General features: G+C 41.9%; 1 protein-coding gene across 4 annotated transcripts in view; it reads right to left on the bottom strand.

Annotated features, from left to right (window-relative positions):
• Positions 1 to 13,753, bottom strand: part of prdm5 (PR domain containing 5) — a 60,056-nt gene that overhangs the window by 18,591 nt on the left and 27,712 nt on the right. The window contains exon 14 of one of the 4 annotated variants that reach the window (XM_088349765.1): positions 13,411 to 13,438. The exons of the other annotated variants lie outside the window; for them this stretch is intronic. Within the exon in view, the coding sequence (XP_088205891.1) occupies positions 13,431 to 13,438 (8 nt within the window). The 3' untranslated portion in view covers positions 13,411 to 13,430. Of the gene's footprint in view, positions 1 to 13,410; positions 13,439 to 13,753 lie in introns of those variants that run through there. 4 annotated transcript variants of the gene reach the window in all.

Genomic DNA, 13,753 nt, shown 5'->3' on the forward strand with positions numbered 1-13,753 from the left:
CCGCATGTGTTTCAGGGGCCGTAGCTTTCTGACCCATGGGCATTGTCATAACCTGAATTAGGTTACTGTTGTCTCAATCCTTTGACATAACGTATTAAGTATTTTCAAATGGATGCCACATACCGCAAAATCTGGACCACAGAGCGCACCAGACTAAAAGTCGCAAGCATAGATTTAAGGGAGAAACTCAACTTTTTTGTACAAGCTGCACCGGATTTTAAGCCGCAAAAATGGACTCAATCATGTCCATTTTGTACATTTTTTTAAATCAGAGGGGAAATGTCCAGCACAGAAAAGTAACACATTGTGCCGCGATTAAGACACTTGTTTGCAGACTGTGTCCTGAGCATTCAACATTAATTACAGTAAATTGGTATTACCATATATGCAGCAGTGTTATAAAAACCTTCATAACCAACTCTGTGTACTGACTAAAATTCTGAAGCCTGTACATTCACAACAGCCTATAGACATCCACAGCCCTGCACACATGACAAAGTGAGGAGACTTATATATACTTAAGTATTGCTACTGCTACATAAAAATTTGCTTGCGGCACATTCGGAACAATCTGCCTTACAGGAAAAAATAAACGATGATAAGCCATATCGTATTGTAAGCCTCAGTGTTTTAACTGTGGAAAAAAATTAGTGGTTTGTAGTCTTGAATTTACGGTAGTTAGAAAGTTGAGAAAAACTAAAGTAGGTAGTGGAATGAGGATTTTATACTTTATGTGCACATTTGGTTTAAAGTTTAGTTTTTTTTGCCTCAAATATCAAGCAGAAAATCTAATTAATTGTAAATAACCATTAAATACATTTCCAAATAGTCTAAACAAAATGTCGTGGCATACTGTTGTCGAAACCCCTGGGATTAAGACTTATGCCTCACTTTTCACCCGCCTTAGTAACGAAGTACTTTTGACTTCCCGCTGCTGTCGGCGGGTCTGGTTAGCAGATGGTCAATTCTGGTCGTGGTTTGCGCTTTTGGCGCTGCGGGGCCTGAAATACATTAGCGCTGTCTGTCACGATTAATCCCTCGGCTTCCTCCGTTTGAGCCACAGTCCTCTCTGTCCACTGTCCTCCTCGCATGCCAACAGGGGGCTGGCGGGTAATACGATATCGTGGATAAGAGATTGCCTTTGATCCGCCCCAAGGAATGCCTGACAACTTTCTCAACTTGACCCGAAACGCCGCACACAAGTGCCTCCCGCTTCCGCAAAGTCTTCTCACACCCCAGCACGTGTGACATATCCATATCAGACATCTGAGATAACTGCGTTCATTTTCTTGCCGGCCTAGACCAGAAGTAAGACTATTTATCGTCACCAGATTTAGAGCAGTGCGTGGTTGAGCTTGAATGCACCTAAAACATGATTTTTAGACTATAAGAAAATAGTTTCAATAGTGGCAAAAAACAGAGAATTGTTAATTCAATACTACAGAGCATACCTGATTAAAAGCTGCAAATTTAAGGAAGAAACCCCACTCTTTTTATTAACGAACCGCATCGGTTTTAAGCGGCAGGCTTTAACAGCCATAAAAGTGAACTCTATCATGCCCATTTCTTATATTTAAAAAAAAAAAATCAGTGGATAAATGTCAAGTACAGAAAAGTCTAATAGTAATCGACTACTGCAGCAGTCAATCTTAATTAAATTGGCATTAACATGTTATTTATGGTGTTTCAAAGATGCCTGTTACATCTCTGAAATATCAAACATTGTTCCTGTAGTTGTAAGTGCTCACATAGGCACAATTCTTGTTTCTTACTCAAGCTTTGTTACTCAAACTGAAAGTGCATCTCTACTGAACTTAAACTAGGAACTAGCAGATATTGCGGACAGAGGATTGTCACCTACCAACTGGTCATTCATCTGACAAATTAGACGACTAGGAGGCCTGATGGACTGGCGGACCCTAAGACCATAACGGTCAGGTTGAGCACAATTAACCTGAGCTTGAAGGTCTGGGAAAGTCAAGTCTAAACAGTCAGTATCAGGGGAGTCTGCGTCCGGATGGTCAGTGTTCAATGGGGTCTCGTCTGGGAGACCCATACCCAAAGGGATCATGTTTTCAGAGCACTGTGATGGGCTTTCCGTATTGTCACTTGAAGTATGGTCAACATCTTGTTCGGGGATGTGCTGACTTCCTCGACTGGATGTATCAACACTGCGAGAGTCGGACTGGGCATCAGATCTGCTGTCTAGTGAGTTATCCTCTACCTCTGGATGAACTTGCTCTTCACCTGCCTGTATCACCCAGTTTACTGTACGGACATCACTGTCTTCAACCGCGTCAGGTAAATCAGGGCATACATCACTTCCATGCATAGCAGCGTCAGACTCTGAGTGTTCAGATTCGCTGGCCAGGTCATCCTCTAAGGGCAAGAAGCTAACAGAGAGCAGCAAATTCCTGTGAACTACCTTCTCTTTGCCCGTCAGACAATCCTTGACTCTATAGACATTGAGATCAGGCTTGACTGATATGACTTCATACGGGGTTGACTCCCACTTATCTGCAACTTTGCGTTTCCCCGGGACACCTCTGTTGGCGATCAACACCCGGTCTCCCACGGCGAGGGGTGATCCTTTGGCCCTACGGTTGTACAGCTTAGCATGACGAGTCTGTTCTCTGAGAGTATTCCTCTGTACAATCTGAGCAGCTTCATGTAGATCTTTCTTGAGATGGCTTACAAAGTCAGAGTAGCTGACAACAGCGTCATTGGTATTAGCATGTTGAAACATGACATCGACAGGGAGACGAGGGATTCTACCAAACACTAGGTAAAACGGTGCAAACCCTGTTGTCTCATGCTCTGTGCAGTTATAGCAGAATGTGAGCTGCTGCAGCATTTGTGGCCACTTTGCTTTGGGCTGAGGGGGAAGGGTTCTGATCATATCTCCTAATGTTCGGTTGAATCGTTCTGCGATACCATTTCCCATTGGGTGGTACGGAGTCGTATGGGATTTCTGCACCCCTGCCATCTCTAGAAGCTCTTTGATCAGTTTGCTCTCAAAATTAGCTCCCTGATCAGAGTGGATACGCCGAGGGAAACCATAGACAAGGAAGAAATCCTGCCACAGACGGCGAGCAACTTGTTTGGCGGTTTGATTCCTGCAAGGGAAGGCGTGCGCCATCTTGGAGAAATGATCAGTTACGACAAGGACATCTACAGACTTGTTCTCTTGCTCAGCAGTCCAAAAGTCTATACAGACCAAATCCATAGGCTCAGAGGTGACTATGTTCTTGAGTGGTGCACGGTTGTGTGGTTCCGGTGTTTTCCCTACTACACAACGCTGACAGGATTTGACATAATTCACAACATCACGTTCCATGCCATTCCAGAAGAATCGTTGCCTCACCAAAGACAAAGTACGGTTCTGGCCTTGGTGACCTGCTGAGTCATGTAAACCTTGAAGGACTTTCTGTTTCAATGAATCAGGCACCACAAACTGGAACATTTTCTTGGCCATGTGAGGATCTTTCCTTACTTTGTAGAGCATGCCATTCTGTATGGTGAGTCTGCTCCAGCTGCTTCAGTAGTTTCATCACACTAGGCGACTCGACAGCTCTCTCACGCCTGGTAGGTCTCTTGTGTCTATGCACAAAGTACATGGTTCTGCTTATTGTGTTGTCCTGTTCTTGTAAACCAACAAGCTGACTCTGTGGGAGTGCCGTTGACTGATCTCCCTTCTGCAGAAGATTGAAGTTGGCATCTGTTCCCATCACTTGACCCACGCCACCAGTGGACTGAGCACTGAAGACAGCAGCAACTTCTTCTGATGTCACAGAACCATTGGAGCCTGATGGAATTGCCCTTTTTACTGACTCGTCTGATGTCCCAGCACTCTCGTCTACAACAGCGTGACAATTGTTGGATACTCTGAACACCTCTTGCACAGTCCTGTTGTTCACCCCGTTGACTTGGTCCAAGAGCGAGGTATAGGGCTCGGTAACAAGGCGATGACCCACACATGACTGTACAAATGGCTCACGGCTCAGAGCGTCGGCTACGATGTTCTTTGGGCCTGGAATGTACTTCAGGTCAAAATTGTATGCAGCTAGCTTCGCTACCCACCGCTGTTCACACGCATCAAGTCTTGGTTTGGTCAAAATGTATGTCAGTGGGTTATTGTCGGTCCACGTGGTAAAGTGTCTTCCTTTCAACCAATGGCTGAATTTATCACATACCGCCCATTTCAAAGCAAGAAATTCGAGCCTGTGTGCAGGGTAGTTGAGCTGGGAGCGAGAGAGCGTCTTACTTGCAAAGGCGACTGGTCTGGCTACTTTTCCACCAGGTGGCAGCTGTGACAAGACTGCTCCAATCCCATCGAAGGATGCGTCGACAGCCAGAATAAACGGCGCATCAAAATCTGGGTGGGTTTGGAGCCGTCCAATTTCGTTGTCACAGCATATCCCATGTTGTACAATGACAATAAAGGCATATTATATTCTATTCTATTCTATTATACATGAATGCTTGGAATCTTTCTAACACGTAGTGTCGGCTGATATTTTGGTGTGGCAAAAAGTGACAAATTATCGGGTATATTTTTCCTAAAGGGACGAAAACGGTGACGTCCAATGTTCCCTCTAATTTTCCACAGGTCTGAGCATTCACACAAAGTCGGTGAGCAACGCTTGAAACAACAGTGAGCAACCATAATCCCAAGTGTGGCAAGATAAAGATCAAAGCGGCGCTGCCACGAGCGGCTGCCTTTTCCAGCAGCTGCCCAATTGTTTTATTGTCTGCTCCTATCTTCGGTGTTTTTTCTTCCCGTTTTGACAACTACACTATGGATTACTTCTATCCTATGGACATGGGTTTTAACGCACAAGAAATGCGTGTATTTCAACTCCTTGCCCTGAGGAATTCTCGTGCCGGCGTGATGAAGGGGCCCATGGTGGAAGAAAAGCCGAAGCTAGCGAAGCGGCTAGCGGCGTTATAAGTCTTCGGTACCATCCGTAATCATGGTAAATGCGAATTCACGACCAAATAAGATCATCGAGTGCTTTTTGAAAACATCGAAGCGCACAGGGAGCGCAGTTGCTGTGTTTTGCGGAAACGTGGCTCACGTTTAGCATTCCGGACGCTAACGTGTAGCCACCCGGAGCCACCTGGAGAAATCCGGCTTCAACGTCGCTAAACAGAGACATGAAAGCCGGGGGGAATCGGAGAGGAGGCGGACTTGCACGAGGTGGTGTATCCCTGGATTTTCACAAAGAAAAGATTTCCATCTGCCGCAGGAATGTCGAACTTTTGGACTGGCGTGACGTCATCCACTCCGCTACAAGCACCCTCGGGCATCATGTTAATCTGTTAATAAACAACGGGGTAGACTGCTGGAAGTGTGAATTTCCCTACGGGGATGAATAAAGTATCTATCTATCTATCTATCTATCTATCTATAATTAATTATCAAATATGTCCAAAACTTGACATCAAGTTACATTTTGCTGAGTTTCCGGCAATGCAAAATTATTTTTCTCTTTTGAATGAATTGACTCATGTACTATTGCAAAGGTTGTATGGCCTACAAACGTCGTTTGTTCTAACAATTCTTTCACAGGATATCCATTTCTTTTTATTTCCTGATATATTTTGAAGCATAATATTAACATTATTAGTGGCTTATTGAGTCGGTTGCAAGAAGTACAATGTTGGCAACAAGATTCACTTGATATAATTGGAAATTATTTGAATGCCACACAAACTTTTTCTTCTTTTTTCTGTGTTTTTGTTTTCTCTTTTTTTTCTACTTTTTTTTAAATTCCTTTAAAAAATCTCATTGTGTTTATTTTTTCCGAGCTGTTACTTTTTCCTTTTTGTTCTCTATTTACTTTTTGCCTACATTTCTTTCTTTTCTTTTTTCTGGCTTTTTTCTAAATTGTTCCTTCTTTTTTTTCGCTTCCTTTATTCTCAGCTTTTCACTACTTTTTCATTTTGGTATTTTTTTCTTTTTTTTTTCTATTCCCCCCTTCCTTTAAGTCATTTTGTGCATAATTTTACATAATATTTGGTCATGTTGGGATTAAAGAAGCAAAAACTACCTGAAGAGCCGTTTAGGACCCTTGTGCGCTGGCTAGATTTTCTTGTGCGCAGCTTAGAGGGAACACTGGTGACGTCTGCTGTAATTAATCTGATAACGGTCAGTCAGATAATAATCATGTACCCCTCATTAGAACTAGCATGTATAATGATTTCACATAGTATTCGCAATACTTGGTCTCTTCGCTATGTCTTTGTCATGTGCGCAAGGGAAAGAAGAGCTTAAGATCAGTCACATGGCAAAGAAAGTGTACAGGCTGTTGTGATTGCTAGTTGATTGAGATTGACAGCTGTGGACACACGAGTATCTTAACCGCGGCACAATGTGTTACTGTTCTATACTGATTCTGCCAAGATCGCGATCTTACTCCATATGGACAGTGGGAATTTCGTTCATCTATTAATTCATGTTGCTATTTAGATGGCGAGGCATTTGGCTACCGAACGGAGTCAAAGTTACTCCCTCCTTTTACCTGCACTTGTAGTTTCTCCCTTTGACATTTAGAGCACTTGGCAGAAATCACCCACTGCGTCCCCTTGTGATTCTTTGAACTAAACAGTCGGATTCACCACTTTGCACCAGTTCTAAGCCAGCTGCTAGGTGCGGGTCCAATTGACACCTCAGCCGGTAAGATCCTCGGGGCGGACCGAAGTGACAGCCGACGCCCTTGCGACTACCATTCTCGCACAAAATATTTAAAGAATAAGCTGCATCTTATTGTAGGCCGCAGTGTATAAAATGTAGAAAAAAAGTAGTGACTTGGAAATGCTTGTGCAATACTCCATCATGAGATTGAAGGATCAGAAGTTTGGACTCCAAACCTTGGACTGAAATGCTGTTCTCTATTTTCTAGACTAATGGCACATTTTCAGCTCTATGACAACAACAGCCACCAAACAAACAATGTTCCCGATTAAATTGTCTTTCCGTACTTCTCAAGTCTGGTCTGCGCACAATTAGCGTAACAAATGACAGCAAGGTAGAACCTAAAAACAGCGTAAAGTGAGTATATATAATCTTGTTTGAACATTTGCACTGGCTTGCTCTCTGCTGGTGAGCCAGCCCCTGCTCAGCACACACGGCAGACATTTGTAGGACATTAGGCTCAATGACAAACGTGTTTGTGTAATTACAGCAATGCTTTTTAATCTTAAGTGAAATCATTTTTCTTTTCGGGGGGATTGTGGAACGGCCTCTTGAGCTTGATTTGGAAACAGGGTCTGATGCCATGATTACACTCCAGCTGACACAGTGACAGTGGTTTGAATAGCGATGACCTAGTTGATAAAATGATTTTGTTGATCTATTTAGGGTTGGAATGTCATTTGGTGTTTGTATCAAAACTCTGAGTGACTAATTACTGGGTCAAACAAACCACTGTGTTCCAATGATTCCAAAGATTGCCGGGGAAGAGTTATGTTTCACGTGTGGAAAGTTTCCAAGTTTTGATTGACTCTTTTGCATAGGTGTTTACAATTGTTGCACCCATTTTAAAATGTTTTATAGTTTAGAGGTATCCTCTGTGTCCGCAATCATTTTGTGCATGTATAATTTGCTTTTAAAGCAGTGTGACTTTACCTTCCAGTCGTATTTGCATCCTTGGATATTCTGGTATGCAGTTGCTCTGAAGAATCAATTTGCAAAGCCCTTTGCAGATGGCTCTAAAGATGGCTTGAGCCTTCTGACATTCTTCATGAATTTGCTCAGCAATTTTTGCAAATGTTCTTTTCGAACCTTGTTACTATGGATTTAAAAAGCTTACTGCGCCTGAACGAAACTTTTCCAATGATGTCAGAGTGACACTTGCGTTACAACTTTTTCTCCACAATCACACTTTTGGTTTCTGGCAATGATCTGTGCATACACACACACACACTGGGAAAATCCACCCTCAATACGTTATGGAGCAGCAACGGACCCATTTTTTGCGCCAGTGTGGGGGCCAAGAAAATAAATCAGCAAAAGTAGCATAAGATCCATCAAGACTACTGAGTTCCACAAGGTCGTGGCTGCGCTCCGTCCGACCTTTTTTGACAGCTGGCGTTTTATGGTCGGTTGGTGATCTCATAACGGGGCAACTCGGCTCAGCCGCCGCGGGAAGAAGACTAATTTGTTTGACTTGAGCGTGATCAAACACCATTAAAGGGAAACTAAATACAAGCTAAATATACAGCCACTGTGACAAGATTTTTCTTTCCCTGCTTGACCCGCATCTCTCATCAGTGGTGGGAAGTAAAAGAGTATAAATGCCTTGGTGATTGTTTTTTCATCTTGAATTTTGATAACGAAGAAGAAATAAATAATCTCAATTTCTATACTGTGAAGTCAGCCTTGACTTGTTTTTACACAGATATTTTCAAATGTATGTGCATACAGAATCTGAGTATGTTTTCCACCTTTCTCTATCATCGCTCCAACCAATGTTTGATGGTACTGAGATGACGGAGAAGAAAGCTCCAGGGAATGCTATACAAAGTCATTCGTGTGTAGCAGATAAATAATCAGCAGCAAGATGTTCCTGTGCAGCAGGAAGACAAACAAGATGAGCCCTGAGTCGTCCTTCTATGCGGCTTGGAGCTCGGCTGGAGGCCGTCTTTTGCACATGCCTGACAGGCGGGCCCGCGGTGCACAGTTGCCAGAGCTTCCCTTGCCAGTCAGACAATTTGCGGATATGTTAAAAATATGCTTTCTCTGGAAACATTTTCAAAAATCACGACAGATGGTGGAACTGTGCAATTCGAAATAAAACAGTCACCGCAGGTTTACTTGACATCTTCATTTGAGATCGGCATCTCTCAACATTTCTGAGGTCTAGTTTGTTTTTGCTGCATTTTATGTCTGTGCTGTATATTTTCATATGGCTTGGTGGAGTAATAGAACATTCGCCTGCTGGGATTGAATCTTGATTTTACAAAATGTTTCGCCCGGGGAAAAGTTCACATACCCTAGGTCAATTTGATCCAGGACCATCATTACCTTCTTGGGTAGTTTCTTCCTAATTCGACATTAAATGTTCTAAATAGGACCAGGTCATTTCAATCCAGTAACATGGAAATATATCTGAAGAGACCCTTTTTGAACATTACATAAAAGCATATTTTAAACAAACCCTGGTCAATTGGTCTTTTCATACCTCAGTAAAGTCACATAACTTTCTTGGGTGTCCGTCCCGTTGTACAATGGCTGTTCTGTTAGCATGCCTGGGTCATGTTGATCCAAGCACAATATGATATGAAAAAATGTAAATTGTGCTGTGTCATTACATTAACTGTGCATGCTTTTAAAAATGATTTGGGTTAGTTGCAAGGTCATGGGTTCAAATCCAGTTACCGGCCTTCCTGTGCGGCGTTTGCATGCTCCCTGCGTGCTTGAACGGGTTTCCTTCGGGCACTCCCACATCCCAAAAACATGCATGTCAGGTTAATTGGCTGGTCCAAATTGTCCCCAAGTGTGAATGAGCAAGTGACTTGTCTGTCTCTGTGTGCCCTGTGATTGGCTGGCAACCAGTTCAGGGTGTCCCCTGCTCACTGCCCAGAGATAGCTGGGATAGGCTTCAGCTCCCCTTCGACCCTACTGAGGGTAAGTCGTGCATTTAACAGATGGATGGATGATTTGCCCCATGACAAATTGTTGTTCCTAAGCGTCACACTTATTTACTGGGTAAAGTGTTCATACTTTAATTATTACTCGTTTTGTTTAGTCTTTTTTTGCAGTACCATGCTCGTCTTGGGATCAAGAGGTCGCAAGTTCGATTCCCAGATCCTCCGTGTTATACGTTGAAGTGTCCTTGGGCAAGACACTGAATCCCTAATGTCCCCGATGACCAGGTAGTTGCCTTGCATGGCTGACACTGCTATCAGCTAGTTAGTGTGTGTAAAAGGGAAAGTGGGAAGCATATTGTAAAGCGCTTTGAGAGCCCTTAAGTGACTTGAAAAGCGCTATATAAATGCAGACAATTTACATTTACATTCTTTAAATATGGTATGCCCATTTTGACCCTCAACAATTTTTCTATTCCTGAAATATATGTTATTGTCATGTCTGTGTTTGAGGTGATGTCACCAAGAGTTCAAAAAGATGAGGGGGTTTTGGGGTTTTTAAGGGTTATTCTTCTATCTTCGTTATTCATTATCCATTATCCGTTATCGGTCAGTTCATAATACGCTACAAAGCCTAGGAGCCGGGACTCTTACTCTCAGCCAAAAGGCCAAGCTAAGGTCCTAGCCCTAAAGCCTTGTTGCGAAAGATGAAAGTGGTGAAGATTCAAAGATTCCTAGGGACTATATAAGAGACCTGACGGCCTTTACCTCTTTATCAGGTTATTTTCTCTCTTTCTTGCTCACTGCCAACATGCCAAGCTTTTTTTTAAATCCTGTAATTCATGGTCTTGTTGCTATGGTGTTTTTCATCATTGTTGTAAGTGTAATTATTCATTCTGCGTCACCTTGCGTTCTTGTTTTTGGTTGGTTTGAGTTAGTTGTCGTAGTGATGGGTACAAAGCCTTCTTTGAAGTAACCTTGACTACTTTCATGATTTAAAATACTGAAACTTCGTCAGCCTTTCCCTAGCTACCTATTTGTGTATAACCTGCTCCCCTAACTTTTGATTAAAATCTTTGTATTTGTTCACAATTTCCCAGCTTAAATTTTGCAGTTAGATGCAAAGGAAATCGAACCCGGGTCGACCAGTGGTAAAGATTTTTAATCACGTACTAAAGACGGATGTTTAACTTGTTACAATGACGATGAATTCTATTCTATTCTTCTATTCTATTCTTAGTATTGTAAGTGACAAACGTTGTTGAATACGTGCCAGGATTGAAATCACTGATTGACAATGCTTTGAACACAACACCAACATAAAATTAAAAAATTATTTATTTAATATAATTCAAAGTTCAATTTATCATCAAATACAGCAAAGATTTGTTACCCTTGTCGTGCTTTTTTGCGTTTAATTTTATCATTCAGGACGACTTTCTGTTTTCTGCTTTCTCTTACTAAATCAGTGTTTTTTAACTACAGTAATTAATAATAATAATAATAATTTCCTTTGTATTGTCATTCTTTGTAACAATGTACACAGAACGAAATGTTGATACACCTGACCCGTTGTAGCGGGTCGATGCAGCCGCAGCCAACAGAGGGCGCCGCCATTATACCAATTAGGTATGTCTCGGCCGAGGCGCGAACCAGCAACCTCCCAGTCTAATTGTCGTCCTGTGCTGTGGGAATTTATCCAATTTGTGTGCCTGTGCGCTCTAGCATGGCTATCTTTCATTTGGATTTACTTTTACCAGAGATGCAACGGCACCGAGTGGTGGTGTCCAGCAGGATTTTTTTTTTTCAACGAAATAAATGTGACTTGGATCAAAAAAGGTTGAAAAACACTGATCTACAATACTGGTGGGTTAGTGGTTAGGATTCAGGGCTCTCACGTCCCGTTGCATTCAATGTTTTGCGATGTGCGTTATACTTAAGTAAATACAGTACTGCCCTGTATATAAATGCTTTTTTAAAAAAGTATGCACTTTTATGGGTTCAACTCCAACAATCACACCAGGACGTAGCAGTTATAGTAAGGGTGAAACGATAAATATGCATAATATATTTGTGTAGGTCCTCTACTGGCTGACGACCTGTTCAGAGTATACCCCACCTACTGCAAAAGACAGTCGGGATGCATGCCACCACCCTCACGAATGAATAAATATGTGGGTCAATTTGACCCGGAAAACGGAGGTGTAAAGTTTGTTCCTGTTATGTGAACGGTGTTGGAGTCCTTCCGTCTAAGAATGAGTCAATCTGACCCATGAATTTTACTGGCAGGTGGCTGACGTTCTTTACAGTGACATCAACTGCTTATATCCTAATCATGCGCATGTCCTTTTGACCTAGGATCCATTGATAAAAACCTAAGTGGCTGGTTCAAGTTGTTTCTTACTACATTGCCGGGTAGAATTTTACACTTCTCACAACTCCGACACAACATTTACACATGTCCCGAATCTTTCTTCTTCTGTCTGAGAACAACATGACCTTGTTGGGATCTCCACTCGGAGAACGACTCAAGCCTTTCGCTGACTCTTCGTACACAAAAACACGCACACATTCAACAAACAGGCACACAAAAATCTCCACCTATAGAAAGAGGGGACAGATTTACAGCCAGTCAGGGTCACGGGTCATCCGGCTGGATGCTTTCTTGGAGTGGTCTTTTCTCCCTTTACTTCTTTCTTTCTTTGAGGTGTTCCCTTGGCTCCCAGCCCTCCCCCGGCATTCCTCGCTTTTGTTTATTCTAAATAAATAAGATCAGACCGAACCACACGGCTTTACATTCACTACTGCTTTACACAAATGCACACAAACACACACAGACACACACGCTCAGACAAAGGAAGCTGTTGACAAAGATGGAGACCACACCGAGCGCAGCAACACCTGAAGCCAACCAATAAAACGGAAGATCCTGTTTTTAAAAAGCCAGAGCATCTTACGGATGAAAACATTTCCAGCTTTTTCTTGGTCCAGAGGTTTTGAGTTCCAGGGTCAACCGCCAGTTGTAATGTGTGAGTCAGCTTCACACCTTTTTTCAAGCTAGTTTTTTTCAAGCACAGATCCTGAGATATTCCTATAACTTTGTGTTTTTTAATGGATTTGAAAACAAATCCGAAACTTCATTGCATCGGCAACGAGAAGAGAATGACGAAAGAAAGTTAACGCTCTTATGTGGGTGCACATGAGTCTTTGGAGAAATCGCTGGCTGATTCCAGAATGAGTTGCATAAAAGTTTCAGATATTAAGAAGTTTTAAGTCTTGTTATATGTGAAAAGGGTAAAACCATTTAAGCCAAATTTGCCTGGAATTTTCTGAAATAATGCCCTGGAACAACATTTTTGACAAAAAATTGTCTCTTTGGGAAAAGCCATAAAAACAGTTCTGCTATAAAAAAGTGCCAAGGGTAGCCTTTATTCTCCTTTCAACTCTTTCTTGGATAAAAGCATAGGCTTCCTAAAATCAACTTGAATTTTATGTGCAAGCATTTTTCACACGGAAACTACAAACATGTCAAATTTCTAATGAAAGTTCAGTATGTAGCTTAATACAATTACATGTGTAATCTATTGAACGCACATGTTCAACTGTGATCCAAATGTTTATGCTTTTTTGCACAACTAGTTTTCTAACAAGGTGCTGAACGGTAAAATTAACAACAGGTGTTTGATCCATATCCAGGGAAGTCAACTTTTATCCCCGTTTCTTTTTTTACAACCTGTTGATCATAGTCTGATGCCTTTCCAAGCTCAGTGGGCACTTCCTGTTTTGCTCTGTGTTGATTAATTCTTGGTTGTTTCTTGCTTTAATTCATGACGTCCAAATTAAAATCCTAATAAGGAGGGTGATAATGTGAACTTGAATGAAACAAGTACATTTCATATTTAAATTGAAGGTTAATAATATTTCTTTGAGTCACAATATGGTATGTGTGTGAGAATGTAAGCACACATGATCCATGAACTTATAGTGTGAAACAACTGTACTGGGATATTTTACATTTCAGACATCCTTGCATTTTTGTATGTCTCACAAGATACCTTGAATATCTTTTTTTTGAAAGACTGTTTTCCTATTTACAGGCAGTATATAAATGTTTTTCTTTCCTCCAGTCTTACAGGTAATTAGAGGAGCATCGTAAAGACTA

This window comes from Urocampus carinirostris, chromosome 12 (genome assembly GCF_059441175.1).
Source record: "Urocampus carinirostris isolate Australia breed hairy pipefish chromosome 12, RoL_Ucar_1.0, whole genome shotgun sequence".
Taxonomy (NCBI): domain Eukaryota; kingdom Metazoa; phylum Chordata; class Actinopteri; order Syngnathiformes; family Syngnathidae; genus Urocampus; species Urocampus carinirostris.